Raw genomic sequence first — 25076 nt, forward strand, 5'->3', positions numbered from 1 at the left:
TCCGATCTTTGGCGTCTGGCGCGTGATGGGAAGAGCGTCTCGATTCGACAGTGTTTATAAAACACCTACTATGGGCCAGGCAGGGATAGGCGATGGCACAACAATCCTGCTTTACATTCCACTGGTTTGGGAGAAAGTGCCCCGCTCCTGTCAATCAAGCCAACAAACATTTATAAAGCTCTTACTATGCACCAGACACCGGACTAAATATTGAAGATGGGGGAAAAAAGCAAAAAGCTCATTTGTTATTGGGAGACAGCATGTGGGTAACAACATGTGACCGCTTTACGACGAGAATGGCAGGCCAGCCCAGCGGGAAGGTCCCCTTTCATTTTGCACCCGACTTGTACTTCCTGAAAACCCTTCTCCTCCTCTCTGCAAGGGGCTGGTGCAGAGGAGAGAGCAGAGGTCCAGGTGAGAGTTCTGACCTCGAATTCTCTGGTGGCTTTGGGGGCTACTTTGGATCGACCTCACCCTCTGCAAAAGCCGGTGCTTTGAGACCGATGGCTTCTCAGAAGAACCTTCCAGCCGAGGCCCTCTCTGATCCCACAGAGCGTCAGGGAATGGAGGGGCTGTGCCCAGGGAGGGCATCCAGACAGGGCCGACCCCGCCCCTCCCCCCACCCATTCAAGGCCCTTCTCACCCTAGGAGTGGGTGGGGAGCCGCTCTGAGCCACACCGGTCCTCGGATGGTTCCACTGGCATCAGCCGAATGCCCAGGCCGCCTCGGTCTGGTCCCAAACTCTAGCCGGGGGGCTCGCAGATGAACATTATCAAGAGCTTGGAGACTTGATTTTCCAGAGCAATTTGGGGAGAAAAAAAGGGAGCTAGGCTGGGAGGCAGGGCCCATCTAAGCACCCCCTCCCCTTTTAAGAGCTTGTCTGTGCCCCTTAGCCAGGAGCAAGCCCCGCCTGCCCTCCCCACCCGTTTCCTGTTCCTTCCTTTGAAGAGGGCTGACCTCCGGCCTGGGAGGCCCAAGCCTGCTGCCAGCGCCTTGTGAGAGCCCTTTTCAGGGCTGGCGGGGGTCAGAGGGGGAGCTTGGCCGGGAGCCCTTGGAACCAGCTGGGGAGAAGGGGCAGCCGAAGCCGCCGGCCGGAAGTCAGGGATCCGCCTCAGAAATGGGGCAAGGGCCCAGCTCGGGGCCTGGGCGAGGAAGTGATGCTCGGTCTGGCAGGGGGGCGGGAGGGGGTTGGGAGGCTCCGCGGCCACCGAGCCCCTCCTTGGGGCGGGGAGGAAGCGTCTTGCCCTGGCGCACGCTGCCCGGGCGCACGCTGCCCCGGCTCCTGACGCAGGCGGGGGTGAATAGCAGACCGTGGTGGTCCTGTCTGCACTCGCACTCGACCCCCTTCCGGCGGCCGCCTTTGCAAACTCTGCTCCCCAGCACCTGGCCGGCGCTTCCGGAGCCAATGAAGGGCGGGGCTTGGAAGGTCTGGGGTTCGAAGCCAGAGGGGCCTCCAAGGTCACCGAGCTCGGCTCCTGTTTTATAACCGGAGGGAGGAGGCCTTCGACACTCACGGCCGCGGTGGGAACTTTGACCTTCCCCCCAAAAAAAACCAGTAGTTTACAATAAAATCCTCCCATTACCTTTGACCTTCCCACCCCACTTTGAAAAATAAAGTTTATAAATGGAATTCTCCCCCCCCCCCCCCCGCCCCGAAAAACCAGTAGGAAAAAGAAATATTCAGGTCTCCCCAGCTACGACGGTGACTCACAAAATACAAAGCAAAACCAAGGGCCGCCCGCCCCGCGGCACACACCTGGGCCGCTCCCACCCGCGGGCGCCGGCGGCTCTGCGGCCCACAACGGAACCGGAAGCTCCATGGGGCAGCTCCTAGGCGCCCGGTCACGCCGGGCGCTGGCTCCCTCACCCGGCCCGGGGCGCGCGAAGGCCCATGCCGCTGCCCCCCCTTCCGTGATTAAAACGTGTTTATGAAATTTCTGAAGGTTCCCTACACACGGCGCAGGATAATGCAGGCTTTTCTTCAGTCGCTCCCTTGGGGGAGGAGAGGATGCTCGCGTCAGTGGCGCCCTCCAGCTGCCTGGCAGTGTTTGTAGGGGAGCAGAAGAGGAAACACGCAGTTCCATCACCCCGTGGGTTTGTAAATCATTTACCTGGGTGAGAGTCCGACCAGAATGAGATCACGTGAGTTTCCCCAGAACTCGGGGAAGGAGTAAGGTGAGTCACCGAAGCCAGAGGCTTCACGCTCTCACACCATGAGCTCAAAAATCCTTTTACTACCTGATTCTGGGGGAGGGGGAGGGGAGCCACCAGGTGGCGCTACAGCGGATCCGATCTCCGTAACCAGCAGTGACAGGTCACCGTTGACTCAGTTTCCCCATCTGTAAAACGAGCCGACGTAGGCGATGGCGGGCCGCCCCGGCGCCTCTGCCCAGAAAATCCCCAAAGCATCACAAAGAGCTGACCCAGGGAAGAGGGCTGAGCCCTTTTCTCCAGGCCCTCCTCGCACCCAGCGCCCCGCACCGATCATGACAACAGAAGCAGCAGAGAACGTGAACGTCTGGGCGCTTCCGGTCACATGGCCGAGTTGTACATCCCTCCCCCGCCTGGCCTCCGGCCCCCCGTGTGCTGGCTCCCCTCCCCCACAGCTGGGACCGTGGCAGGGCAGTGTCTGGGAAGGGAAAAGGAGCATTACATAAAGGGCCGTCTGGCCTCCACTTGGGGGAGGCGCACTTTCAGGTGTTACAAAGGGAGCCTCGGGACTTCTACGAGGCCTTTCAGGTTCGCTCACTTCTAGCCAGTTGGGCTTGGGTGCCTTTGTCCTTGTCAGAAGGAATTTGTCTCATTCTCTGAGTCGCAGCTGGTTTAAAAAGCTTAGGAGGACAAGGAGATCTGTGAGAAAGGACCGGCGTTTCTGGGGAAGAGACTCCCTGGGCCTGGGTTATAGGTGACGAAACCGCCCTTACTGTAAAGCCCTCGGGATTAGCCCTGTCGGGGTCCCCCCATCTATGGGCAGCGGGACCATGGGTACTTTCCATTTTCCCATCTGCTCCACCCGTCCCATAAGCGTTAGTTACTGTCTGAATAACAGTGACAGGTGTGAAAAGTTATAAAACTCTGAGGTTAAGGGAAAATATGAGAAGAGGCCAGAAATATGTTTAAAAACAAATAGCATCAAAGCTCACTTAAAGAAATAAACTGCAACAATGCGGTGTGAGAAAGCAAGGACTTAGTGTAGACTTTCTTTTACAATAAAAAGCTCACAACTGAAATCTAAGAAAAGGCTTCTCAAGAGTTCTCATTAAACTCTTCACTAGAAAGTCAGTGGGAGGAATCCTAGACAATAAATAACTTTTATAGTCCTGAGCACCACTCCCGCCTCCCGGCCCCCGGGTCGTTTCCTGTTAGTGAGGTGGGCTTCGTTTCTACCTGCTGAACCTACTTGAACAAAGTTATCAGGAGGCAGCGAAGCACTAACTGGGTAAATGTCCTTAAAACAAGAAAAGCCCCTGGTGAGCGTGGCCAGGTGAGCAGCCTTTTGTGAGGTGGCAGGCAGCAGACTGAACCGAAGGAGCCTGATGGAGGCCCGGCGGCTGGCTGACAAGTGATCATTAACTCCCAGCCAGCAAAGCACAGGAGGAGGAACTGCTCTGTGCCCACTGTGTATCAGAGGACTCCAAAATTAAGATGTTCTGCTCTTTATTGGAAATAACCACAGGTCCTCATTTATCCACGAGGCCCCGACCCCCACCCCAAGGCCTGCCTCGGGCCCACATGACCTGGCCCTGCTTTACCTGTCAAACCCGATAACCCGTGTTTTGGGTCAAAGTAGTAGATTCACAGAAATCGGCGCAGTGGCCATCAAGTGTCTCATTCTCTGTTCCTGGGGTAAAAGGGAAGTTCTGGATTATAAGGGGAAGCGGCTGTTGCCTTTTTTAAAGGCGGTCGGTCAGCACGAAGGGGTGGCTTATCCGGGGACACTGAACACCAGCGAACAACCCAGTATCAGCACTAAGGTACCTAAGCTGCTGTGATCATCCAGTTTCCTCCAGAACTCTGATCGTGGGAATTCTAGAACATATTATGGGAATTCCCCAGCAAATCAACGACAAGGTCATTATTAATAATCATTTCTTTTATTAAAGTTTCCTACAGACCTACACTCACAGTTCCAAACATGGCCCCTGGAAGGAGAGGACAAAGCCAGCCTCTTCGCGCCATTTTCACAATCTCCAAAACAAAATACAAAGGTAAATACTTTTGGCTGCTGACTCAAATGCTGTGGGAGCCAGCTTTCCCTAAGAGTGGAGCACAGCTAGAGAGGTATGACAAAACATTTCAAGCCACAGGGCGATCTGGCAAGTCCGTTTGACTGATGTGGCACCAAGAATCCTATGAGTTCTTCTCTAAAATGGTCGACCATACAGTTCAAGTACAGAAGCACGAGTTTTACGGGGAGGAAGACAGCCTTTGGCACCGGCTCCAGCGGCCACACACACAGAGGAGCCCCATCTCTCCACCTTCCAAATACTTCTCCAGCCTTCCTTGGGGCTGACCTGTGCTGACCCCTCTCGCACCGGGCTCCTGCCTCGGGTTTCCGGTTGGGGACCCTTTTAACGCCAGCCGGGCAGGGTCCCCGGTGGGACATGAGGCTGAGGGCGTAGCCAGGAGTTCACTCTGGGAGGCTCGGCATCTGTCAGTGTGGCTACAAAGGCCTAGGCCTGGTCTCACCCCCACCCCCACCTGAAATGTTTTCCCACACTCGCCTCCCTGCAGCACCACACTCTGAACCCGTCCCCATCTGCCCGTCACAGGGAGCGCGGATAATTAATGCCAAAGACCTTCAGGCTCCGGGGACGGGGTTTTTCTTCCATTTTTGTGGACAGATGCCTATCAGCGCCATTCTAAGAAAAAGCCTTTCCCCAAAAGGAGAGCCAGTGACTCTCGAGGGTGCCCCCAAGCTAGAGCAGGGCAAAGTCTTCCAGAGCAGCTTCTTTCCAAGCCCTTTGAGTCAAAAAGGAAGCTATGGCCATCAGGGGATTGGAAAGACAACCAAGAGACACAAGTCCAATCGCCAACAGTGATCCTAAGGCACGGCAGACACACCTGCATTGCTTGCAAGAGAAGAATTTGCATTTTATCTGCACGATAAGTATTCAATATTTTTGATAAGTTTCCCTGAATGGTGCTGTGAGCATCAAAAAAATTTTTTGTAGAAAAAAGGAAAATTCCACAAGTTGTAAAAATATTTTTAGAGTGTTTCTGAGTGGAAATTATTGGTGAGCTCTTTGAGGTTGGGTGTGGGAAGTTAGGAACAAAGAGGAAATATCAGGTACAGAATCCTTAATACAAAAACTCAGGTCCCACTACTCTCTACACTTCTCCCCACAGGACCTGAATTTCTAAGGCTCTGCAGGTGTAGACAGCATTTAGGGAAGTGCAAACTTTGCTCTGCAGCTTCTAAGCATCTTAAAAGCAGCAAGGTTTGGGGGGTGGGAGGTGGAGGGTGCTAGCAATGATTTCCCCCCAAAAGCAGATTTCATGGAGAAAGTAAATAGACCAAATTTAAAACCTCCTGTGCCCATCTGGGATTTTAAAGCAGCAGAGAACCCCCATGCTGCTTTGCCTCGAAGCAGAGTTACCATCCAATACTGGCCCGATCAATGTGGAATTGGCTTTTCAAAAACAGAACTAGAATTAAACATGCTGAAATGAGCTGCGATGGAACACGATTCTAGATGTGGCTGAACAATGGCAGGTAGCGAAGTTCTTCTAATCCGAAGGGACAGGGCATTAGCCCTGGAACACGGAGAGATCTCCCGGAGAGTCGGAGTCCGTCCGTCGGCTTCCTTCTCCGGCTTAGACAACGTGCTGGGGTCACACAAGTCAAGCTGCATCACACTACCTACCCAAGAAACTATGATTCTAAAACACAACATGTCCTGGCCCCAAGGGGAGCCCCGACAGGACGTCTGACCTCCGTCTCCTCCTGTGTGTGCGAGACCCGGAGGGAGGACGACGGATCCCAAGCACTGCCACGGGACGAAGGGACGGCCACAGACTCACTGAAGGATGAAGCCGGGGTGTGGGGGCAGCCTCGGAGGAGGTCTCTGAGGGAGGGCCGGGGGGTACGGGGATGCAAAGGGAGCCGGGTAGCCTGGCTGGGGGTTGTGACTGAGAGATGGGAGGCCCACCCGGGGGGGAAGAGGAGGGCACTGCAATCCTGGGTAAGGAAGGGCCTGTCCTGATCCCATGGCCACTGTAAACGGAGTCGCAAACCGTCCAGCAGGAACGGGGGGTGGCGGAGGAGGGATGCGCCGGGGCACAACAGAAGGGGGCACACTGGCATCGGAGGCCGAGTAGGGCACCATGGGGGCTGGTGCAGGATCTGGCACCCTGGGCTGCAGCTGGACTTGGGCCTTTGGAAGTCTCTGGCCCTTAAGCACCATTTCCTGAAGTTTCTCAATTTTTACTCGTCGTAAATGGGCTAGTTTCCGTTTATTTTGATAGTCGTCAATGAATGAATCTAGAGGGATCTCTCCATCAAGGAACTTCTCTGCCATGTTCTGAAACAATGGGTAAATACTGAGTTAGAAGAGAAGTAACAATTCCGTACCCAAGACCCCGGGGAGCTGCCTGACTCTAGAGAGGCAGAGAAGAAACCGCCTTTTACATATCAGTCAGTTGAGTTACTCTTGATTTGGCTCCCAACTACTTCTGGGACCCCTTCCCTGTCAGGATGACCATAAGAATGAGAATTTGTCTGTCCCTTAGTCCCTAAAAGACCATTTAATACGGCTCTATGACCACGGTACACATCGAGATTCAGCCAGCCAGATTCAGCCTCTTTAGAATTCAGAGCTTTAATTTACTTAATTTAATTCAGAGCTAGAGCATGGGATGACATTCCTCAAGTCTACTGAGGTTTGAGCCAATTCTCCTTAGTCTCCCAGTCTAGCACACTCTTAGTAAATTGGCCACTGAGTAGGAGCTCCAACAGTTCCCTTAAAGGTCTTCTCGAGTCTGTCCTCCCCCATTTATTATGGCAGCTGGTTAAAGAAACCAATCATGGTGAGAGAGACAGCCAGCTGTGCCCGCTCCCATCACCTGCACCAGGCCACAGCCCTCTCCAAACTAGCTGTTCAAGCCCCACGACCAGACTCCAGAAGCCTCAGCAGCTCCTGGCACCCCACCTGCTGCCCTGCCGCTCTCCAGCTCCCCAACTATCTCCGACTTATTCTTATACAAATCCCACATAACAGACAATTACAAGTTAATAATTTGTTGGCCTTGACTCCCATAGAAAAAGGACTTATCTGTTCTACTGTGAAGGACTTTCCCTAATGCTGCATCCCAAACACAGGAAATTCTGGGATGTTCATTCAAATCAATATGTATTAAGCACCTACTGTATGCAAGTATAAGGGGCAGTGCCAGGTACCAGAGACAGAGACCCGAGTTCATCTTACCTCTGTATCCTCCTCAATTTTGGCTCCCTCTGTTTGAAGAAGGGCTAGCAATGTCTCCAGAGAAGCATTGCTGGACTGCTGATCTGTAAGAGCAAGAGACAGGGACCTGAGGCACATACACATTTCTCGGGAATCCCTAGGAAACATCCCCCTCCTTCCTGGAAGGTGAGCATACCTGCAAACATACCACCTTTTATACTTATCTTCTGCAAGTTGCTACTAACGAGTTTATTCTAATTTGGGAAGTCAATAAGAGCCACATCCTCCTGCTGATAATTGGGTATGTCCTGAGAAACAATGCTTCCCACTGCTCCTGAGGAGAAGCTGGCCTGTACCAGGAAATGCCCTCCTGGGGGGAGCTCTTGGGATGGTCCGGGACACCCAAGAATACATATGCCACTTGGGCCAATATACCCCGGCCATAACAACAGACTTCAGTTAATCTCATTACACTCTGAGTACCATCAAAGTACTCAATATTCTTACCAAATAACTTCCTGAAATTTTTTGTATATAAAATATGAAATTTAAAATCACAACAAAATGTTCTAAACAGAGAGGTTCGAGAGAAAGGAAAAGTGAACAAGGATATTTCTTTTTTCCACAGTTAAGGCAATAGGTCGACTTTTGATTATATTAAGGGATATATTCCACTATATGGGAGGAGCAATATGGCAGCAAGACAATTCTTTTCCTCCAATTCTATTTCCAGAAGACTGCTCTTCTCTAGTCTGGAGAAGTTATGGTTGAAGGATAATTAATTAAAACTTATTTGTAATCAAAAACAAAATTCTAATAATAAACAATTTCTCACAACCCCTGAAAGACCAGCTAACATCTAAACTATCCTGGACCACCATCTACCTGAAAAATGCCCTTCCTTGCCCTCTTATTCCTAAAACACCACTCTAGAAAAGTTACCTAATTTGGTTTTCTTGATCTGATAGGCTTCAAAGAGAACCTGCAGTTCCTGGTATTTTTGGGTCAAATTGGCTTTCAAAGTGTCCAGTTGTGGTTGGTATAAAAGATTTCCTTCTGCCAGGCTCCGGTTGTTGGCAAGAGTCATCTCTTTGCTAAGCTGGACGTTCTGCGTCTGCAAAGGACATGCACATAGGAGAACCAAAAGCATATTATTATAGTTCGTGAGCAAGTCCCAAAAGACCTCCCTCCAAATCCCCCCATCCATTTCCAAGAGTTTTTACTGAGGCATTGTCTACAAGAGAGGCAGGCTTCAGTCCCACTGGGTTATGGGTTAGGGTCACTTTTAATACTAGTCCCCCTCCTTCTAAAAAAAAGTGTTTGTGTGAGAGAGACAGACAGCGAAGAGGGAAGAGACAGGGAGAGAGAAAGGAAAGGAGGAAGGGAAGGAAGGAGGGGGAAGGAAGAGCACAAGAGAGAGAACACATCCTTTTTTCACATCTTCTCAGAGTATTGTTTGACCCATTACTCAGTTATGTCCTTAATGTAAATATTTACAGTGGGTCTTGAATTCTTGAATACTACCATTGATCTATCCAAGAGCATAGTTCTATGAGGTCAAGATTAGATTTGTAAAAAGAGAAAGAAGAGAGAGAAAGGGAGATTTAAGAATCATTACTTTCAAAGGGCTTAGACAGTAATTTGGAGTGGAAAGACTGGTACAGTGTTAACTCAGCCTTAATAATCATAGTTAGAGATCAAAGGAAAAAAAATAAAAGCAGCTAGGATTTTATTAAGTTGAAATGATACTGATTTTCTTATCTTCAGAAAGGGGGGTAGATGGGAATCGATGCTTCCTTCAGACCTAGTTCTTTTAAAACTGTTATAATCTAATAAAAGATGACACAAAGTTGGAAAAGATCGTTTTTCTCCTTTGAATCATCAGCCAACACCCTGATTTCCCTAGTCCCACATTTTTCCTTCCAATAGAGAGGAATTATTCAGTAGAACTTTATAAAAAACCTTCTTTTCTTAAATCTTTATAAATACATACAGCTGGGAGGGAGAAAGACATCAATCAATAAACATTTATCAAGTACCTACTATGTGCCTGGCACTGTGTTAAGGATTAGAAGAAAGAAGAAAGGGAAAACTGCCAACTCCTCCAACAGAAGTTTAGCCAAAGTCAAAACTTCCCACTCAAATATTTGGAGGAAAATAGTCAGTGAAGATTATCTTAAAAACAACAATAAGCATCTATGTATGCTTCCAGTTCTCCTTTTCTCTTTCCTAGAATCTCCTTAATAAATCACAACTTGCCCACAATGACGATCTTCTCTAGCTTTTTTATTTCATCAGGACGAATTCCTTGTAAGTTATTTGTTGGGGTTCTGTCCCCAGCCTCTTGTTGTCCAACCCAACCTAGACTTCTCGTTTTCTCCTTAATATTTCTCAGCCACCCTGATCTGTTTTAACTAGTTTTGCTTCCTCTCAGCTGAATTTAGTATCTATAACTTGACCACAGCCTGCCTATATATTCATTCACAGACCACACATAATGAAGTGTATATTCAAATGAATGTACCCACAAAGGAAGGAAAATGAAAGCATCTCCCTAGACACTCTTAAGACCAAAAAATGACACAAAGCTGGAAGCTCAACCTTCCATCCCCCAGAATATATAGATTCATGCAAATTAGTTGAGTCCCAGGGCAGAGTTACAAAAGAATTAGGCCCAGGAAAAAATAAAATAAAATAAAATCAATCCAGCGAAAATTAAAGTTAAAATCAAGTTAAAATCAAAAATAAGACAATAAGGCTGGTAGCCATGGTACTGTCAAAGGAAAGCAGTGAATATTCCAAATTCTGGGCAGCAGGAGGAACCATTTACCTCCCCTGCTGTTTTCAGTGATTAACTCAGACCATTGTGTACTCAGGGGGAAGTGACAGGAAGAAAACAGGAGGATCGGAGAGAGCACTTCAGACTAGCTCGAAAAACAGTGACCACCATCAGCTTCTTTTCAGGACACCTCAGCCCCACAAGCATACCTGAATTCATAAAAATAAAACAGCTACACAGGGGGCACGACTGTAAGAGAACACGCCTGACTGAATGTACCACCCCTAAGATTGTTCCCTTTCAAATGTCAGTTTATGAGACTTATTTTTTAAACTTTCCAAAGAACTGGAAGCTAATCAAAGAAATCCCCTCTGACTCTGCATTCCAGGATCATTAGTACGCTTCTCCTCAGCCAAGCCCATCGTGCCTGAGAACATTTTCAATAATTCAAGGCAAGACAGGGCAAATGGTCGAGAATCAACTGTAAAATCCAACAATAATAAAAAGTCATGCTCTTTTAGAATATGCTAGTATTCAAATTATTTATTTCATTGGGTATCCATCCCAAAGTACCTAGATGTAATTATCTTAAGCAAGGGGTTTCAGGGAGATAAGTGACTTTCTAAATTGTAGGTATCAGAGCTGCCATTGGGAAAAAAGGCCTTTTAAAACAAGAGTAAAACCATTCAATCCACTTAGTTCTTTAGCTGAAATGCTTCCCACACCACCCTATTTCCTTCCATCTCTAAGCTTAAAAGTACAAGGGATAGACACAAATAATCAAAAACTCACAAGTGGGAAAGTAAACTTAACTCCTCAAGAAGCCATCAAAAATGTCTCCATCTTCAGTCAGCATTCAAATTGGAGTTAAAGGCCAACAATGAGAAAGCCCGAATGACCACCAGCACACTCCAATGGACTTTTGACTTTTACAAGCCCTATCATGTAATTGTAAAGATTTTCCTTGTAAAACCAAGGAAAATCATACTCAGAAGAGGTTGAGAACAATCATGAAAGCAAAAAACAGCCAATGAGATGAGAAAACTCTCCACACTGAGCTCTACCACTTCTGCCTTTTGGGACTAATTTCAGCGTGTGAGCCTTACCTAGAAGTCTACCTGGGCATAACTGTAGGAAGCACATTACATTTCAGACAAAATTCACAAAAGCATCACTCCCTCAAGACACTAAGAATCTATAATTACAGAGTGCCATCTTTCAAAAAGCAGATCCTCTATTGTCTTAAACAAGACTATGCAAATAAGGGGATCTGTACCTTTTAAAGCAGCATCTCAAGATCAGTCATTATTCCTGGTAATGACAATGCCCCCTACATAAAGGCTAGCAGTCGAGAGCTGATTAACAGACGTCCTCAGCAGAGGTCTGGCGGGCTTGGAACGGTCCTCCCAGAAGGCATCCACATCCCGGAGCACAAGGTACATACAACAGGAGGCCTCTCCTGATCATCAGATGGCAGCTCTACATGCTAACCTGGGAACAATGTCTGCAAGCAATAACGGTCAGAGCCGGGTCATGATTTCTGCCCCAGGAACGCCTTCCAAACCAGACACACACCACACGCTGAAACGGGAAGACTCAAGCTGTCCCCAGTCTGGCACTTTCATCCACAATTACAATCTTGCATCTATGAACACTGGTAGAAAATCTGTCATTGTTTCCATGGTGCTTTTTCAGGGGAAAAAAATGCATTCTGACTAATTACCCAGCACACAGAGGTCTTTATTCTATCACACAAACCATACTACTCACTCACTACATAGAAAGAGCCATGGGCACAGAATAAAAAACCGCTCCCTCCGCCCCCTCACCTGACCAGTCCCAGCCGATGGGGCCAGGAGAATGAATGACATGGGGACCAGTGTCCTGGCAAGGCCTTCTCCTTCCCTCTCCCCTCCCCCTCAGAAAAGACCCAGGGACTAAATCCACCCTCAAGCTTCTCTAAGATCTTCCCAAGGCAAAGGTCCTGCAAGAGGCAGGCGACTCGCATGTTTCCGAAGGGGACAGGTGGGACATATGACAGGACTATGTCGGGAACAGAGGAAGGGAAGCAGGCGGCTCCTCTGATCCTCACGGTGCGCCTCCCGCTCGGCAGAGGAACAGGCCCACCAACCACAGGCACTCACCTAGCAGGGGTCCCAGACCCAAGGGCCAGCGCCGACTCCGGAGTGCAGCATCCTGCCAAGGCGGAAAACACCTAGGAGAAGCTAGCTACGGCCCTCCTCAAAAACTCAAAATAATTTGGAACAAAAGGTTTGGCAATTGTCAATGCTGTAAAATTACCCATGCATATATCTGGTAAATAAAAACTATAATTAAAAAAAAAACCAAAAACTCAAAATAGAGGAGAGACAGAGAGACAGGCAGAGAGAGACAGAGACAGAGACACAGACAGACATGGTGAGGAATAATAAAGTTTGAGGTTTTGAAGCCATAAAACTTCACTTTTAGAACACTACTTCTTTTTTTTCCCCTGAGGCTGGGGTTAAGTGACTTGCCCAGGGTCCCACAGCTAGGAAGTGTTAAGTGTCTGAGATCACATTTGAACTCGGGTCCTCCTGACTTCAGGGCTGGGGCTCTATCCACTGCGCCACCTAGCTGCCCCATGAAACACCACTTTTTAATGACAACAAAGTACTTTTAAATTATAAGATACCAGGTTAAGCAAATGAGGTTTATTTATCCAGCCTATGCTGAGGGAAAGGCAGGAGAGCAGCTCTTTTCTAAACTGTTATGTCCTCCAGCACTGGAGGACATGTTTGTTCAAAAATTACTAAATAATACTCTATATTAATGCTTTCTATTAATAAAAAACAATCATAATGTTCAATGACAACTTATTCTGCACTTCCATAATAATACAGGCTTCAAAGCAGAAGGGGATTACAATCATGACTGCAACTAATTCTAAGCACTATTAATTCTGAGACTGAAGAGGCACAGCCGCACTATGCAGAGTACAATGAACTGAAATACCTTCTAACTTAAAAACTTTTAAAAGCAGTCCTTTAGTAAAGAAAAAAAAATTCTCAGATGTAATTTCAAAGGTTTATCAGAATAAGCAAATAAATGATCTGAAGACAGGACTCATGCATGTCAATTTTTTTTTTCCGATATGCTGATAGATAATGTAATGACAGCACGTTACAAAATGCAGTCATTATGACTACAATTCTATTACATTCCATCAGCACACTTTCCTTTCTCAAAACCTAAGCCCTGAGCCATGCCAATCATTAACTAAAGCTAAGTCAAGTTATTTTAAGCACACATGTGAACAAAAACCTGAACGCCGAAACAATTTCTGTATCAGAAAAGTTCAAGTCATTATTAAGCCATGAACACAACAGGTCTGAGGGATTAGGTTACAGAGATCGAATTTTGCCCGTAAAGATTATTAATCTTCCAACTGTAACAAAAGCAATATGGTTTAGGCTTACAATAATAACCAAAGGAATGGGCTGCCTCTGGAGCGCCAGGTTTTCGAAGTAAAGGCTGGGTGGGTGCCCACTTGTCATGCAGAATAGGGGGGTTTCTTAACTGGGCTATCTGGGCTGGATTAAATGGCCTTTGAGATCCTTTAAGCACCAAGCCAATAGAGGCTCCAGTTGCTTCAATGCCTATTCTTACACAAGTCTAATTAGAAAAAAAAATAACAGTGATTTTTGGCTGGATTGTTCGACACGTTTAGATCAATAACAGTATTTAAACCCCTGCCTTGTGAAAATGTCCCAAAATACAGCAAATCCGTGGGCTGTGTGAAACCATCTCCAAGGATACAGCCTACTTGTAAAAGGAAATTTACCAGCTGCTTATCAAGAGTTTAAACAGGACAATCTCCTCAAGAGAAAAATATATTACTTCATTACCAATAAACACATTAACAAAAGGTAAATTCTGATGCATTTGGGGGAAGACAGCCCAATTCTCTTCATTAAGATTAAACTTGAGAAAAAATTACAAACAGTGGTAGGATTTAAGCTAACACATTCCTTTCCATGTGGAACCGATTTGCATGTGAAAATCAGTATACCATTTTGTTATGCTTGAAGAACAAATGACCTATTCTTCAAAATGGAGTGTAAGAAAAACAAATAGAAAAGAAGCCAGTACAATCAATATGATGGTTCCTAAATATATAGTAATCATTCTCATTTTTATAAGATGAACATCAAAGACCACATCTTTTTGGTAAATTGGCCAAATTAAATATTAACAATGGTCTGTTTGATCCTCTCTGAAGCTACTGGACCATTTCTAGATGGGGACCCCCAAACTGGTTCACAATTAGTTTTTGCATTTTGGGAGTTTAATTTTATTCTTATTCTGATTTAATCAAACACAAAAAGAAAATGAACATTTCCCAAAACAAAGTAGGATACAAAGATTTGATGTGAAACCACAAATGTCTATTATATATTATAGCTTGCTTTCCTAAAATGTACATTTTTAAAGGTGTCAAGTACTGATGGGAACTCAAGCCAGTTTGCTCTCTCCCTAAGATCAAAAGTCCTCAATTCATTCTGAGTTTTTCTCCAAATCTCCCCAGACTTAGTCCTTATCTCTCCAACTCCTCCAAGAAGCATTCTCTACCACTCCTCCCAGACCTTATCTCCCCAATTGTCCTAGTAATCAAACCATCTCAATCTCTTCAACTCTCCTAGTTTCTCCCCCTTCCTTCAGTCTAGAAAAATCTTCCCTTCCAAGAAATAAAGTGGGAAAACATTTTTACAGTTAAAGGTTTTGATAAAGGCCTCATTTCCAAATACATGGAAAATTGACTCAAATTTATAAGAAATCAAGCCATTCTCCAATGGTCAAAGGATATGAATAATTTTTGACAAAAAAAATTGAAATTATTTCTAGTCATATGAAAAGGTGCTCCAAATCACTAAATGCAAATGCAAATGCAAATTAAGACAACTCTGAGATACCACTACACACCTGTCAGATTGGCTAGAATGACAGGAAAAGATAATGACCAATGTTGGAGGGGATATAGGAAAACAGGGACATTGATGCATTGTTGGTGGAATTGTGAATGGATACAACCATTCTGGAGAGCAGTTTGGAACTATGCTCAAAAAAAGTTATCAAACTGTGCATAATACCCTTTGATCCAGCAGTGTTACTGCTGGGCTTATATCCCAAAGAGATGTTAAAGAAGGGAAAGGGACCTGTATGTGCCAAAATGTTTGTGGCAGCCCTTTTTGTAGTGGCTAGAAACTGGAAAATGAATGGATGTCCATCAATTGGAGAATGGGTGAATAAATTGTGGTATATGAATGTTGTGGAATATTGTTCTTTAAGAAACGATCAGCAGGAAGAATGCAGAGAGGCCTGGAGAGATTTTTTTTTTTAATTTTTTATTATATATATATTTTTTATAATATTATCCCTTGTATTCATTTTTCCAAATTATCCCCCCCTCTCTCTATTCCCTCCCCCCGATGACAGGCAATCCCATACATTTTACATGTGTTACAATATAGTCTAGGTACAATACATGTGTGTGAATATCATTTTCTTGTTGCACAATAAACATTAGAATCCGAAGGTACATGCAACCTGGGCAGACAGATATTAGTGCTAACAATTTACATTCACTTCCCAGTGTTTCTTCTCTGGGTGTAGCTACCTCTGTCCATCATTGATCAACTGGAAGTGAGTTGGTTTTTCTTTATGTTGAAGATTTCCACTTCCATCAGAATACATCCTCATACAGTATTGTTGTTGAAGTGTACAGTGATCTTCTGGTTCTGCTCATTTCACTCAGCATCAGTTGATTTAAGTGGCCTGGAGAGATTTACACAAACTGATGCTGAGTGAAGTGAGCAGAACCAGAAGATAATTATACGTGGTAGCAAGACTATACAATGATCAATTCTGATGGACATGGCTCTCTTCAATATTAAGATAATTCAAACCAGTTCCACTTGCTCAGTGACAAAGCCATCTACACCCAGAGAGAGAGGACTATGAGAACTGAGTGTGGAATACAATATAGTATTTTCTGTTGATGTTTGTATTTTTGTTTTCCTTCTCACAGTTTTTTTTCTCTTTCTAAATCCAATTTTTCTTGTGCAGCAAGATAACTGTATAAATATATATATACATATATTGGATTTAACATATATTTTAACATATTTAACATGTACTGGACTACCAGCCATCTAGGGGAGGGGGTGGGGAAAGGAGGGGAAAATTTGGAACAGAGGTTTTGCAAGGGTCAATGTTGAAAAAATGACCTATGCAAATGTTTTGCAAATAAAAAGCTATAATAATAATAATTATAATAATAATAATAAAATAAAAACCTTCCCTTCTCAAAGAATGACACAAAATCATACCTGGATTTTGCCTAAGGCATTTACTTGTTAATAAAAGTACCTTTGGCAGGGAAAATGGCCTCACTGTGATTCTTCACAATCTTTTCACCTTTGCTCTTCCAAACCTCACCATGTGATTACATCAGTAAACACACTACTTTCAAAACTGTCCTGCTCATCCTTGTTTCTTGTGAATTTTCTTTAAAATTTTTTTGATTATCAATGATCATCATTTTTTTCCTGTTGTTTTGGCAATTCTTATCATTAGTTCTCATCCCCTTTCACAACTCCCTCTACCCCATGAAAAATATCTTTGTCATTAAATAAGCAGTTAACAAAACAAATCCATACACCTGCCATGTCCATCTTGCTCTGCACCTTAATTTTATCAACCCTGGTATAAGGAGGACAGCAAGATGCCTCCTTATCAGCCCTCTAGAGTTGTGGCTGGTCATGGGTGCTCACCAAAATTCATAAAAGTTTGGCACAGAAATCAAAATCAACAGGGAATCAGGAATTATGGGCAGGAAGATGGGAATTAAGAGGAAGACAAGTAATTCAATGTCACTTGTTACTTAAGAAGACAGAGATAATAGCCAATCTCTATCCTTCACTACTTGGGTGACACGAAACCAACCACGCCACATTCTGGAGGCCCCATGTTTGCTCATCTATAAAACTCTAGAGGGCCAGACTAGATGATCCCAAGTCTTTTCAAACTCAAAAAACTTTGCTATCCTGTAATGGTCTCTATTTCATGTTTGGTTGTAAATTCTTCCCTTATCCATAGATCTCACAGATACTATTCCATGCTTTCTTGATTTGTTTATGGTATCAGTCTTTCTCTCTAAATCATGTACCCATTTTGGCAACTGGAAATTGAATGGATGCCCATCAGTAGGAGAATGGCTGAATGAGTTATGGTACATGAATATAATGGAATATCACTGTTCTGTAAGAAAGGATCAGCAGGATGATTTCCAAGAGGTTTGGAGAGATTTACATGAACTGATGCTGAGTGAAATGAGCAGAACCAGGAGGCCATTATACACTTCAACAACAATACTGTATGATGATCAATTCTGATGGAAGTGGAAATCTTCAATGATGAGATGATTCAGGAAAATTCCAACAATCTGGTGATGAAGAGAACCATCTACACCCAGAGAGGGGACTGTGGGAACTAAGTGTGGATTACAACGTAGCATTTTCACTCTTTCTGTTGCTATATACTTGCACTTTACTTTCTCATTGTGTTCCTTTTTGAATAGATTTTTCTTGTGCAGCATGATAATTGTACAAATATGTATTACGTAAAGGTGCAACCTGCTAGTGGCTGCTGGGGATCCAATTCTGACCAGTAAAATAGCTCTCCCTTCATGTGAGAAGATGATAACCATACAAGGAGAAGGAGAGGCAGGTGCATCCTCTGACCTCTCTCATCTTGCCTCCTTATCTATTTTATTCCCAATCCACAAGCAACATCTGAGTCAGTAAAGGCTGACTTGCAATTCCTTCAGGGGTGTTATGATTCACAGCTGTGGGGGTTTCATCCTTCGGTGTGTAGTCCTCAAAAACTATGTATGTATATATTGCATTCAACATGTACTTTTACCATGTTTAACATATATTGGATTATCAGCCCTCTAGGGGAGGGGGTGGGGAACTGGAACACAAGGTTTCTCACAGGTTAATGTTGAAAAATTATCCATGCATATGTTTCGAAAATAAAAAGCTTAATAAAAATATAATAAGTTATTTAAAAAATAAAAAAAAAAATGACTATTGATTACAGAAGAGGTACCACCTCAAACCTATCAGATTGGCTAAGATGACAGAAAAGGAAAATGATCAATATAGGAGGGGATATGGGAAAATCAGAACACTAATGCGCTATCAGTAAAGCTGTAAACTGATCCAACCATTCTGGAGAGCAATTTGGAACTATGCCCAAAGAGCTATAAAACTGGATTTACTTTTTGACTCAACAATGTCACTATTAGATCTGTATTCCAAAGAGATTAAAAAAAAAAAAAAAAAAAAAAAAAAGGACCTATCTGTCAAAAACATTTAGAGCAGCTTTCTGTGGTGGCAAGGAATTGGGAAATTGAGGAGATGCCAATCATATTAGAAATGGCTGAACAAGCTGTGGTAAATGATTGAGATGAAATACTATAGTGCTATAAGAAATGAACAGAAAAACCTGGAACATAAAATAATGAAAAGTGAAGTAAACAGAACCAGGAAAACACTATACACAGTAACAGAAATATTGTATGAAGATCAACTATAATGACTTAACTATTCTCAGAAATACAATTATCTAAAATCATTCTAAAGGACTTCTGATGCTACCTCCCTCCAGAAAAAGAACTGATGGGAATCTGAATGAAGATCAAAGCATAATATTTTTTATTCTTTTTTGCATGTTAATGGGTTTTTTTGGGTCTGTTTCTTCTTTTACAATGTGATTAATGTGGAAATATGTTTTGCATGATTCCACATGTATAACATATATCAAATTGCCTTCTCAATGAAGGGGAAGAGGAAGGAGGAAGACAATTTGGAACTCAATTTTTAAAAAATGAATGTTAAAGAAAAGGGGGAGGTGAAGAGAAAATTTGGAACACAAAATCTTACAAAAATTAATATCTTTACTTGTATTTGGAAAGATAAAATAGTACTGAAAATTATTTTTAAATTTCATTAAATATTTTAAATTATTTTACATGTAACTGAAAAAATAAAAATTTTTGAAAAGAGAATGGGGGCAGTCTGCTAGTGATCATAAAATTAATTAAAGGCACTAGCTTTGTCAAGATGGACCACCTCTTTATCATTGTCAAAAGTTAGACAGGAAACAGCTAATAATGATCTGATGAGAAAAGAAGGAAATCTTAATGGCCTCAATTTTTTCATATAAAATAAATTTAGTCTGTCATTAAAGACTTTGACAAGGTTTCCAACTTTATTTCATTCTTCTTCCTTCCACACATTTTATATTCTGACAAGGCTGGCCCTCTCCTACTGCTCTGCCTTTTGAGCAGACTAGGAATGTCAAATCCCACAATTGATCCCTCTCACTACCTTGCACCAACTCAGGTGCAAACTTCTGCATGAAGACTTCCATTCCTCTCTCTTTTATAATCTAAATGTCTTAGAACTTTTTGGCCAAGAAGCAATCTGGTGAGTCTATCTTACATCAAACTTGCCATGTCTTAATCCCTGCCTCTAACACTGCCCCTCCCCCCCAGTTAAACTGTAAACTTATTATGAGCAAGGATTGTGTTCAACAAACAATACTTTTCAATCCTAAATCCCAAATTTAAGGCAAAGGGGATAGATTAAACAGCTGGTCCTTCTTTTCATTTTTATGCAGCTTTTGCACAGCTAGTGGCCCAGTAGATAGGATGTGGAAACTGAAATCAAGAAGATGAATCTTCCTGAGTTCAAATCAGGCTTCACAGTCATTTAATCATATTTGCCCCAGTTTCTTCATCTATAATATGAGCTAGAGAAGGAAACTCCAGTATTTTTGTCAAGAAAACTCCAAATGGGGTCACAAAGAGCCAGTCTAGACTAAAACGACTTAATAACAAAATGCTTTTTTTAAAAAACAATATTTCTCTTTGGGCATAGCAGGTGCTTAAAAATGTTTAGTGAATTAAAGATTGTCTAAGTGATCTCTGTGATCTAAGTGATGAATTTTTCTAAGAAACCATATTTTTAAAAAGATATATATTGGAATTTGAACAAATTTGGTTTTTTTTTCATCTTAGCTATCTAAAGAAACTGATTAGCCAAGCTAAAAACATATCTTATTCTTCTATAAGAAAACATCCCTAAATCCTTTTTTTGACCACACATTATAAAGCAACCTAAGTGCTTAATAAAAGCTTGATAAGCAAGAGCTTATTGTAGAAATATTAAAAATTACATGTATTCTATATATTTTTTAAAAATTGGGGGCAGCTAGGTGGTGCAGAGGATAGAGCCCCAGCCCTGAATTCAGGAGGACCCGAGTTCAAATCTGGTCTCAAACACTTAACACTTCCTAGCTGTGTGACCCTGGGCAAGTCACTTAACCCCAGCCTCAAAAAAAAAAAAAAAAAAATCAAGACAAGATGATATAATCTACCAAAAAAACCCAAAACCAAACAAACCCAAACATCAACTACTACCCAGCAACTATTTAACCAAAGAAAATTACCTACAAAAAGTTTCTAAGAATGTTATATTTTAAATTTTACCTATGCATGACAGTGATTATGCACTAAAATTACACATGGATAATTAAAGGTATTTCTGGAACATAAATACTATGCGCAACACAAACCCATAACACTGTTCTGCAATAAAGACCCTAACAAAATTACATCACTATAAAACTTGAAGTAAGACGACTTCATCAATTGGATTGGGACACAATTACATATATGCATGTTAGTAACCAATAAGGATTTGAACAGTTCTGTTTAAATTATTCTCCTTTTAGACAGTTAAGTACTAAAAGAATAGTATTAAAAGGATGTTAACTTGTGTGTAAAATGAGGAATTCTTTTGTGGGGCTATACGGGATAAAAAGCCAGTTTTTGGTTTCACTGAAAATGTAGCAATATAAAAGACATCAAGCTGGTATATATAACTGGACAAAGGAGAAGGCCAGTGACATATCAGAGAGCAGGATAACCTCATGTTAGCCAGAGCACTGTGCTGGTTCCCACGGAATACTCAAAGCCCTTGAAATGAGACCCTAATGCCTCAGCTAGAGTTCAACAGAAGATTTATTTTAAAAAGAATTATGAAAAATCATGAACAAGCATCGCACAGAGAAAGAAGTGATAACTTGTGATGTAGCAACAGTGGAGGAAATATAGATAGAATGGGAAAAAATTACTAAGAATTATGAAGAAATTAAATAAAAAACTAAAATAAAATGTCTTGACTAAAGAAACAAAATTTTAAATGTTAGACCATAATTTCTTATATTCCTAGGCATCTACACACCACCCTGACTACACTCTAGCCATCATCCCAAAGCCCCTGGCCCCACACAATCCCATGGGGACAAACTTTGGTTGACCTCACCCATGGAACTTGAGCTAATGCTTTATCATATCCATCTCCAAACCACTTCTGGGCTTTTCCATACCATACCTCCACTCTCCCTCCTCTTTTTGTGTAGTCTTTCCCCAATAAAACATAAGCTGCTAGAGAGCAGGGACTGTCACTCTCGCATGTAACCTGTTTTGCCAGGATAGCATATAGTAAGCATTAGTAAGTCTTAATAAATGCTTTGCTTATATAAGACCTTTGGGATACCCTGTATTAGCCTACTCCATTCTAAAATTCTGTTAATAAGATAAAATACATAAAGAAATTAAATTTCAAGATGTTCTATGAGGGCAATTTTAAAATTCAGGACTTAAAATAGGAAACCTCCTGATGAGATTTAAACCCAAAGAAAGGGTTATAGATTCTTAACTATTTGAACAAGGTAGAAGCAAAGATTAATTCCAAATGCCACTTCTACATTCCAACCAAGACTAAAGTCTGCATTCAGCTAAAGCTTAGTTCCAAAAACAAGGCATTTCAATAAGTGTTTGTGTTTCAGTACCAGGATTAAATTAATGTACTGTATTTTCAACGAAGCCTTATGATTCATGGGTAGTTCTTCACCACTAGTCACAAATCACTCCAGAACATGTCTCCGGGAAATGGACCCTGCAAGAGGGAGGAGCTTTTCTCATTTTCCACAAAGCAATGGGTCTTCTAAAACTTCCAAGTTTTGGAGAGCATTTTCAACCTGGGAGTTTTCCTAGCAACAGGAATAGAGATTACTGATTGAATCCATAGTGAGATCATTAGTAACTATCAATCAGTATTACCTCTCAAAATTTAAATCCTTTTACTTAAGTGTCCTAAGAGGCCAAATTTAGCCAAAGCAATCCCCTTTGTGAGACTATTCCTTTTAAGGGAGTACAGTGCAAGTCCAACAGGGTTAAGGCGACCAGAAAGAAACACATTCCTCAGCAATATAAAAATAACCTTAAATAAAAATAAGTATTTTACAAACAAATTATCAACTTTGTTAAGCCCCAGATCATAAAATCACTAAGCATAAGACCCATTTATCTCACAGGCCCGAATAAAGGGAAAGGTGAGAGAACTGAGTGCAGTTAGGCACTTTTTAATGGTCTCCACTCTGTTACAACTCATTCACCATAATAAAAACCATGTTACTAAAGCATAATGCCTAGTTGTCTTTAAACCCAATAAGGAATGCCTTCAAAACCGAGCCACATTTTCCCATACACCACAAAATATCCCCTCGGGCTTGAAGAACCTTACTCTACAATTTAAAACACTTCTCTCAGCCAATTAAAAAGGAAGGCCTTGGGTTCCAGTTCAGAAGTTCTACACAATCCGTCACTATCTCCCACCCTCTCAACTGCAAAGCTTCTGAATCAGTAACCAAACAAAACAAAGGGATGAAACAGACATCTCTAGAATGTAAAACACCAAACGTGAATGCGTGAAATCTACATGTGAAGGAGTCCTTTTGTCTGGCCGCGAAGCATTCCTTCATTAACAGTACCATCATTACCTCAGAAGGCTAAGACAGCAATAAATTGCACGAAAACAACACACCCAACACTAACATGAGAAAAATTATGCTTAAAAATCCAGCTTCCCGCAATTCTTCCCTGTCACCTGTGACTTGGGAAGAAAAGTGTCCGGTACAACAGGCTACCTATGACATCATTAGGTGAGCTGGCTGGGCTGTTCTGGCACCGACCTGAAGTTTCCTGCTTTTGGAAGAGCTACGCCCTAAAAAATAAACCATCCCTGAGTAATTTAACAAGAACCCGGTGGCCTAATCAATCACAGCCAAGTCACTTTTGGACATGTAAAGGAATCCTTGAGTGAGGTCAACTTAAGTCAAAAAGTAGTAACATATTAGGTTAATTAAGTTTAAACTGAGTCTGCTTCCCCGCTAACCAATCATTTCTCCTTCCGGCTTCGAGTTCTGCAGATCCCCGGTTCTAGCCCCCCAAGTTATTTTTAAGAGCCCCGCAGAGGACTCGAACCTTTTTGTTTCGGTTGCTGTCCCATGGACACGGTTACCCTGCTCTCACTAACAGTCCGATTAGCCTGACTCGTAGGCAGGTTACAGCCACAAGTAACGACGGTGATTTTATTATTACACTTAGAAGGCGCCCGGCTGACGAGCAGCGGCAGCTCTCACAACCACCACTGGAGGAACAAAAAGGACAAATCTTCCCTTCCCAGCACTCGAGGAGCGGAGCACGGAGGGTTAGTGGCTGCGCCCGTGAGCCCATAAATGGGGTAATTTCACGTCGGGGCGGCCTCGGGCGCCACGCTGGAAGCCCTCGGATACAAGGAGAGTATTTACGGCAGGGCTGATAGCATCGCACCACAGTGGCCCCTCTGTAGATCCGGACAATGCTCTGTGCAGGGCGTTCAGTGTTTCTGAATGGGTAACTAGACACAAGCTCCCTTTGAAGCTGCCTGGCTCGCGCGGTCGGGCGGCCCTCCGGGCTTCTGGGGGAGCGGGGCTGTGGTCTGGGCGTGGGAAGGCTCGGGCTTCACAGACAAAGGAGGGGCTGAAGAGCCGGGAGAAGGAGCCCACCTGTTCAAAGAGGGGCACCCCCTCAGACGGGCTCCGGGGGCGCGAGGGCGGGGGACCACCGCCCGCTGACAGGCCCCTAAGGCGCGGCTCCGGGCCGAGATAAGGGGAAGGGCTCTGCCTGCCCGCCGGGGCTGGCCGCTGAGCCCCCCATCCCGCCCCCAGTCCCCTCTATCTGCTCCCTTGTTACTCAGCTCACCCTGAAAGAAAGTTAAGTGCTAGGCTGCGCCCCCCATTTCTGACCCCTCAGGTTTTTTTCTCTCTGCATTATCATCTCTTTACTCCAGAAAACCTCCCCCTTTGGAATCCGGACATCTCGAACTCCCGCCCGGCTCTTAGTTTCCCCTAAACCCCCGAACCCCAATCTCGGGCTCCCTCGGCTTCCCCAAACTTGTAAACTCCCCACTTCGGAGCCCTCCAACTTCGGTCTTTTCCCTGGCTCAATCCATTACCCACCCATGCCCCCTCCTCCCAGCCCCCTCGCCGGGCCTCCGGAACTCCGATCCCCCTCCAGCCGCCCCCAGGCACCCGTGCTCCAGGCTCAGCTCCTACCCTAAGGGCCCCTCCAGCTCCCCCTCACCCCCTCGAGTCCCTCCCCCCACCCCGCGCTTAGACCCCCCCTCCAACGGTCCCCGGCCCCGCCCCCACCCCCAGATCCCCCGGCCCAGCTCGCACCTCCTCCATCTCCTGCACCATGCTCGTCAGCTGCTCCTCGTCCTCCAGAAGCTCGTTCAGCTGCACCAGCGACAGCCCCGCGAAGCGGCTCGCGACCCCCGCCGCCCCCGGCCCGGGGCCCGTCGCTGCCGCCGCCATTGCCCGCCCCGGCCTTGGCCCGGGCCCCGCCGCCGCCTCTCCCGACCACCTCCTCTCGTCGACGACGCCGCCGCCGCCGC

At 44.3% G+C, this 25076-nt stretch overlaps 2 protein-coding genes across 2 annotated transcripts; both read right to left on the minus strand.

Annotated features, from left to right (window-relative positions):
• Window positions 1–9: 9 nt before the first annotated feature.
• LOC141544746 (uncharacterized) lies at window positions 10–4606 on the minus strand. The gene is made up of 8 exons (XM_074271290.1): window positions 4525–4606; window positions 3762–3841; window positions 2925–3038; window positions 2468–2629; window positions 1757–1906; window positions 958–1535; window positions 644–787; window positions 10–147 (listed from the first exon to the last, which is right to left on the minus strand). The coding sequence occupies exons 1-8, from the start codon at window positions 4604–4606 to the stop codon at window positions 69–71; spliced, it is 1389 nt and encodes a 462-aa protein (XP_074127391.1). The 3' UTR covers window positions 10–68.
• Window positions 4076–25069, minus strand: VPS37B (VPS37B subunit of ESCRT-I). Its single transcript, XM_074298667.1, has 4 exons — window positions 24859–25069; window positions 8349–8520; window positions 7428–7510; window positions 4076–6524 (listed from the first exon to the last, which is right to left on the minus strand). Exons 1-4 carry the CDS (start codon window positions 24994–24996, stop codon window positions 6021–6023), a joined length of 897 nt encoding a protein of 298 aa, XP_074154768.1. The 5' UTR covers window positions 24997–25069; the 3' UTR covers window positions 4076–6020.
• Between the last annotated feature and the right edge of the window lie 7 nt (window positions 25070–25076).

The sequence above is a fragment of the Sminthopsis crassicaudata genome, chromosome 1 (assembly GCF_048593235.1).
Source record: "Sminthopsis crassicaudata isolate SCR6 chromosome 1, ASM4859323v1, whole genome shotgun sequence".
Taxonomy (NCBI): domain Eukaryota; kingdom Metazoa; phylum Chordata; class Mammalia; order Dasyuromorphia; family Dasyuridae; genus Sminthopsis; species Sminthopsis crassicaudata.

Bases quoted from the DNA above. Each gene is read 5' to 3' on its own strand.
- VPS37B (XM_074298667.1), bottom strand. From the start codon at position 24,996: ATGGCGGCGGCAGCGACGGGCCCCGGGCCGGGGGCGGCGGGGGTCGCG. The intron at 8,521-24,858 runs GTGCGAGCTGGG...TGTCCTTTGCAG, and splicing joins TGGTGCAGGAGATGGAGGAG to ACGCAGAACGTCCAGCTTAG. The intron at 6,525-7,427 runs GTAAGATGAACT...CCATTGTTTCAG, and splicing joins AAATTGAGGAGGATACAGAG to AACATGGCAGAGAAGTTCCT.
- LOC141544746 (XM_074271290.1), bottom strand. From the start codon at position 4,606: ATGTCCCACCGGGGACCCTGCCCGGCTGGCGTTAAAAGGGTCCCCAAC. The intron at 3,039-3,761 runs GTTTGACAGGTA...ACTGTTATTCAG, and splicing joins CCCAAAACACGGGTTATCGG to ACAGTAACTAACGCTTATGG. The intron at 1,536-1,756 runs GTGTGTGCCGCG...TTTGGGGGGAAG, and splicing joins CGCGGGTGGGAGCGGCCCAG to GTCAAAGTTCCCACCGCGGC.